Source organism: Notolepis coatsorum (assembly GCF_963971535.1).
Source record: "Notolepis coatsorum genome assembly, chromosome: 2".
NCBI classification, from domain to species: domain Eukaryota; kingdom Metazoa; phylum Chordata; class Actinopteri; order Aulopiformes; family Paralepididae; genus Notolepis; species Notolepis coatsorum.
This window is the reverse complement of record NC_140166.1, coordinates 217,280,416-217,286,681: the sequence shown is the minus strand read 5'-3', so window position 1 is coordinate 217,286,681 and position 6,266 is coordinate 217,280,416. Positions and strand designations below refer to the sequence as shown.

Below are 6,266 nucleotides of genomic sequence, written 5' to 3'. Positions count from 1 at the left end.
CCGAATGAGCAACTGAAAATATGTTGGGGGGCCGGGCCAAAATTCCAAACTCAATTATGCATAATATACATTTTATTTCTATATAAAAAGCAGTAAATGGCATTGTTTTGACCCCTGGTAAGAGTGTATGTTATTATTTGGCAATTAAAAGGTGAGGTTAGCTTTCAAAAATATCATTTATTCAAATAGAATTTATTTCCAAAATGATAAACAAAATGTGAAACATTAATAACAAGGGCATTTTGAGTTTCATATACTATTGAAACAAGGATTTTCTTAGCTTTCTAAAGACATCACATCATCGTATAGCAAAAATAAACAAGACATGTCACTGAACTGTGTAAAGAAAAGTGTCCCAGTTTTGTAGCCTTTTTTACTTTACATGCCTATATTAAACATTTAATGTTTTCAGAACTGTGCAAAAAAAAAGAAAAAAATATATAAGTGTCCCATTTCACTTGTTATATTTCCACATTTTAGTGTTCTTCAGTTCTTTTTTTTTTCATTCAGTGTGAGAAATCCAGTCTCTGTTGAGCTTTAACAAGTCCATCAAAGTCAGGTTGCATGTCTGAGGTGGAGATGCGAAGCACAGCTGCCAGATGTTCATCAGTGAGAGAGGATCTGTACCTGGACTTGGTAAACATCATGACTGAGAATGTCTGTTCACATATGTAGGTAAAGCCAAAGAGAACCAACATCTTCTGAGCATGTCTCCTAAGCGTATATTGTGCGTGTGAACATTTTTTTAATTATCATGCAATCTTTCGCGGGCCGGTCAGAATCATCCCGCGGGCCGTACAATGCCCAGGTCTGCTCTAGTCTCTACCCAACAGCCTCTCACTGCCTGGGAGGGAAGCATATTGTATGTAACTGTGGCCATTATATGGTTTCATCATTTATATGTTATTTCAGTTTGTAAGTGTAATATTTGAGAATGTATTTATGTTTCATTTCTTATTTTCTTTATTATTTAATTTGCTACAATTTATAATATATTAATTTTGACGTCTGGTCATATATGGTGTCCCGTTAGGCTGCTGTCGCGTTTTTACCTTTGGGACTGATTAAGACACCTGCGAGCAAGCGGCAGGGATGGTCGGAGATGAGTTGTACAGGCTCTCCTAATTCTAAGAGTGTACCACTATGTGTACCACTATCAAGACTGTTACCAAGAACAGAAGAAAGGCATTAAATTAATCTTGCACTCTTTAGACTGTCCTTTTATTGTATTCCCACGTTCTCTGCACTTCCTCATTACAGATATATGTATAATGTCTGCTGTCATTGTCATTGTTGTTTTATTTTCCATGTTGCTATCTAGGGACATCTATGGATCTCAGGGAATGTAAGCACAGTGTCAGAAATACTGTGTCTGTTACTAGGCTTGAGTAAATTGTGATGAAACAAAAAGGAGAATATAAATTATGATCTTTCTTTGCATTTTTGACGGTGAATAATACCATGCTAAAAATGACCAGACATGAAACACTGATACTGAGCTCGTTCAGGACCTTCTTGAGATCACGTGTACAAAAAAGCTAAGCAAATTAATAAATGGAAGATGATTTAAACAGAAGGTTTTGTAGATACAGTACTGAATTCTGCCACCCGGACACATTATTCATTTACGGTCCACTGACGGGCCGCTCGGGCTAAAGAGGTTAAGAGGGCAGATTATTAGAGGAGTACTATTTTCAAAGGCAGAACTCAAGCAAGGGCAAAAATATGGGTAGAGTTTATCGGTGAAGGTGCAGCCAGTGTAAGAATAGATATGAGCCCTGGCTTCCACATCATAAAAGGAGACCTGACCCTCCTCATAATCTACAAACACCCCGATCACCTGTGGTTTCTCTCTCAGGGAGAGGGCTTCCTTTCCAGCAGCTCTATATTTATCACCATTCCTCAGAATTATAGTCCAGTATCCATTGTCAGGGTGCAGCGTGATGCCTCCTTTCCTGTTGATGGACTCTCTGGCCACTCCTAAATTCCACTCAGGGTTCCCTTTAACCTGCACCTCATAGTAGAATCTCCCAGAGGAGAAGCTTTGCTTTCCCAGGACAATGGGTGCCTGGTCAAATCTCTCTGGGTTGTCAGGAAGGTCTTTCCGTGTAACACCGCATTTTACTTCTTTCCCGTCATCAGAGAGGATGAGCTTTGGATGTGCTGTGTCAGGGTCCAGAGTCACATCCACTGCATACCGCTGGATCCTCTTCAGCTTGACTTCAGGCAGCTTCTCCATCTCTTCACTGAGAGTCTCCTCCAGCCGAGCCACACTTCTCCTCATTATCTCCACACTCACATCACTGTGGACACTGACCTCAGACCAGTCCTTGGTGGGTGGAGGGGTGGAGAGAGATGGGAAGCTGTGGAGGAGGTGGAGGTGGTCTTCAGTGTGTGAGAGCTGCTCCAGCTCAGTGCTTCTCTTCTTTAGCTCAGTGATTTCCTGCTCCAGCTCCTTGATGAAGCCTTTAGCCTGTTTCTCTGCTGCTTTCTGCCTCCCCTCAATCACCTCAATGAGCTCAGCCTGACTTCTCTCAACGGAGGCCACCAGAGCAGTGAAGACCTCGACACTGTCTGCTATCTCTCTCTTTGCCTCGTTCTTGCTGAGATCTACCGAGTGTTTGATCTGTTGGATCTTCTGCACACGCTCCTGGATCATCTGATGAACATCTGCCTCTTGTGTCCTCATCTCATCCATTCTCTCTCTGTATTCTTTCTCTAGAGGGACAGTGTCGTGGGTTTTGTGGTCTGTCTCAGTGCAGAACTGACACACACAGGCCTGGTCAGTCCTACAGAACAGCTCCAGCGGTCTCTCATGCTTCTTACACATCATGTCCTCCAGGTTCTCCACAGGGTTGATCAGCTTGTGTTTCTTCAAGGCTGCAACTCTCTGATGAGGCTCCAGGTGGATCTCACAGTAAGAAGTCTGACACACCAGGCAGGACTTCATGGCCTTGATCTTCTTCCCAGTGCAGAAGTCACAGGTCACCTCTCCTGGTCTGGCAGGTTGCTGGTCTGGGCTGCTCTCTTGAATGGTCTTCCTGAACTGAGGTGCCATCTCTGATAGGACAATATTGACAAAGATATCTGGTCTCTTATCAAAAGTATTTTTACACATTGGACACTGGTACAGTTCATTGTTATCCCAGTACTTGGTGATGCAGGTCTTGCAGAAGGTGTGTCCACACTGGATGGAGACCGGCTCGGTGAAGACATCCAGACAGATGGAGCACAGGAACTGTTCTTCAGAAAAGAGATAGCTGGATGAGGCCATGTCTGTTAAATAATAAATACATTTCTTCATTAATTTTCTATTTAAAGTAACTGTAAATTCAACATAATTAAATCTTCATTTAAAATGTCATACATTTGATACAGTTAACCATTATCCTCTTTTAAATAGACTAGATATAGCACTGGATTTGCAGTTGGTTTCATAGCTACAGTACAGTATTTGTCTGAGAGACTAGTATGTGAAAACTGGGAAAGCCCAATCAGAATTCTTACCCATTACAAAAGTCCTGCAGGGATAAAGAAAATTAAATCTAACCCTAACTAACCTTACTGTCATGCACTTGTCGTAATAAACTAACCTACACTGTAGCACTCAACACTTTGATACACAGCTACTCAGCTGATAGAGTTGTACCCTTCCTGATGACTTGTCATACAGAACTTGTAAGTCGCTTTGGATAATAAGCTTGTGCAAACAAAACTAAATTAATAATGTTCTCTAGGGGCTAGAGATATTGTTTACAATGATTTGCATATATCATATATGAATGGGTTTGTCATTGAACAAGTTACAGGACACAAATATCATGGCATCTGGCTTGATGATAATTCTTGTACAGGAATAGAACCAGCTTCTCTATGATTAGCAGAACGAGGGTAGTCTATCTATCTTGGATTATGGAGACGTGGTTTATAGAAATGCTGCCCCTTCCACTCTGAATGAAACCAGCACATTAAATGCACATTAAAATGTGTAGATATGGTTTACATAAAAACCTTGGAGATCATTTTTCGTGCTAAGAGTAAGAACCTACCAGCTTGTATTCAATGTCTCTTTCAACCAAGAGAAGGAAAGTATAATTTAAGAGGGTTGTGTATTCTTAAAACATATAAAAAGGTAAAAACGAATGTAAAAGCTAGATGTGTTTCAATTTTGGGAGTTAAATTGTGGAATAGTCTTAGTGACGGGTTGAAGTTGTGTACCTCTCAGGGGAGATTTAAAAAGGCCCTGAAGGATAAAATAATTCAGGAGTACAGTTGAGTAAAACATCAAACATTTATTTTCTCTTTTCTTTTTTCTCTTAAAGAATTTTCTTTTATCTTGCAGCATATTTTTACATTTTCTCTTATATTAAAGTATATTTAGTTTTTAAGAATTGTAAAGGATAGGCAAAAATAAGCATGTGCTTCAGCCTATTCCTTTTTTCGGTCATTGAGTTTGGATTTTGTGTGTGAGCTTACTTTGAATATGTACATTTGTGATTTGTGATTTTTTTTCTTTTCCTTTTGAAAGTACACACGTGTGTTTTTCATTTATCTGTAAACAAAGACCGAAAATAAAACTATTCATCATCATCATCAAACCTCTAGGCACAGTCCTTCATTCTGCTCTCATGTTTATTAGATTAGATTCGTATATATATATGTTATTAAATTATACATTATTACACAGTCCCTTGTCCCACCATGTAAAATTCCTACAATTAAGTCTGTCTCACTTTTCTCTATCAAAACGCTTCTCTACAAGTATTCACTCGGTGCATCACAGTCACGAAAGGGCCTCGGATCAAACAGGGACCAACATGTAACCAAACGAGAACTGTACCTGCAGACCACGATAGTCAGCAGAAATAGCCACTGCTGAATAGTAAATATTATTCATTGCTGAAGATTCATATACATATTAACTCACCTGCGGTTCCTTTAGTGTCTTCAGTTCACAAGGCTAGAGGTAACTTGTTTCTATTCAATAACCATGTAGACTAGCGAGTCAGTTTACTTTCACTTAGTAAACAATGAAACCTAGAAGGCTCCTCCCTTTTTTGGTGACGTGGACCTTAACCCTTCACATGAACCTCTTCTCCCATTTCCTGCTCTAAACCAACAAATTATCAAAGGATGACACACATTCTCTCTCTCTCTCACACACACACACATACTTTATCTTCACTTTATGCCACATACTGTACTTTCGTTTTTGATGTGAAGAATGGAGAACGTTCTGGAGGTTTTAGAGAATAGAATTTGGGGATATTATCCAATTATGTTGCATTCTACTGTACGTATCAAGTTTTCAAGTTTTGTTTTATTTGTCACATATAAGGTACTAGGTACATTATAGTGAAATGCTTGGTTCTGCATGACCCTCCTAAGATTGTAAAAAAGGAAAAGAGTAAAGACTAAACACTATACAAAATACACAAAACTAAAATGTACAAAATGCAAAAATACTAAATGCAAAAATGAGGTAGAAGAGGTACTAGTGCAAATTCTTCACGTTTGGAAAATGTAGGACATAATCCAATACTCTATGTCCACATTTTACAGGCTTTGAGGATATAATGACATAATCCAATACTCCATACTATAACTTTTTTTTATTAATTAATTAATTAATTAAATATTTTTTAAATGTATTTACCCAGGGTAGGTTCGATGTGCACGGATGCTCTTTTTCAGCTACACCCTGCTTCACATTCACACAGTTCCATTCACACCTGGGAGCTGCCCAGTACAACCACAGTCTGACACCGTTGGCCACTGAGCAACTCCACTGGAGCAGTTGGGGGTTAAGTGCCTTGCTCATGGGCACTTCAGCGGTTGGTGTTAAGGGGATCATGGGAGAGAGTTATTCATTCACTTCCCCAGCCCAGATTTTTCCTGCCGGTCCGGGGAATCGAACCGGCGACCTTCCAGTCACAAACCCGCTTCTTTAACCTTTAGGCCACCGCTGCCCGCTGTATAATATACATTATATTACCATATTTTACTAGATGTAAGGTTTACAATGAGCCGTGGCACCTGTGCTGCACTTCACTCGTCATGTGTGTTTGGCAGTCGATGTCAGTTGGCTCAGCACAATTTAGGCAAAGGATCATAGGTTTATTCGGCCCACTACCATAATGAGATGAGAGGCTTAACTCCCACAGAGTCACTACCATAATGAGAGGCTTAACTCCCACAGAGTCACTACCATAATGAGATGAGAGGCTTAACTCCCACAGAGTCACTACCATAATGAGAGGCTTAAC

At 39.9% G+C, this 6,266-nt stretch overlaps 1 protein-coding gene across 1 annotated transcript; it reads right to left on the bottom strand.

The window, feature by feature from the left end:
• Positions 1 to 242: 242 nt before the first annotated feature.
• On the bottom strand, positions 243 to 4,978 carry LOC311223057 (E3 ubiquitin-protein ligase TRIM39-like). Its single transcript, XM_084307755.1, has 2 exons — positions 4,928 to 4,978; positions 243 to 3,276 (listed from the first exon to the last, which is right to left on the bottom strand). The coding sequence occupies exon 2, from the start codon at positions 3,272 to 3,274 to the stop codon at positions 1,622 to 1,624; it is 1,653 nt and encodes a 550-aa protein (XP_084163881.1). The 5' UTR covers positions 3,275 to 3,276; positions 4,928 to 4,978; the 3' UTR covers positions 243 to 1,621.
• Positions 4,979 to 6,266: the final 1,288 nt, after the last annotated feature.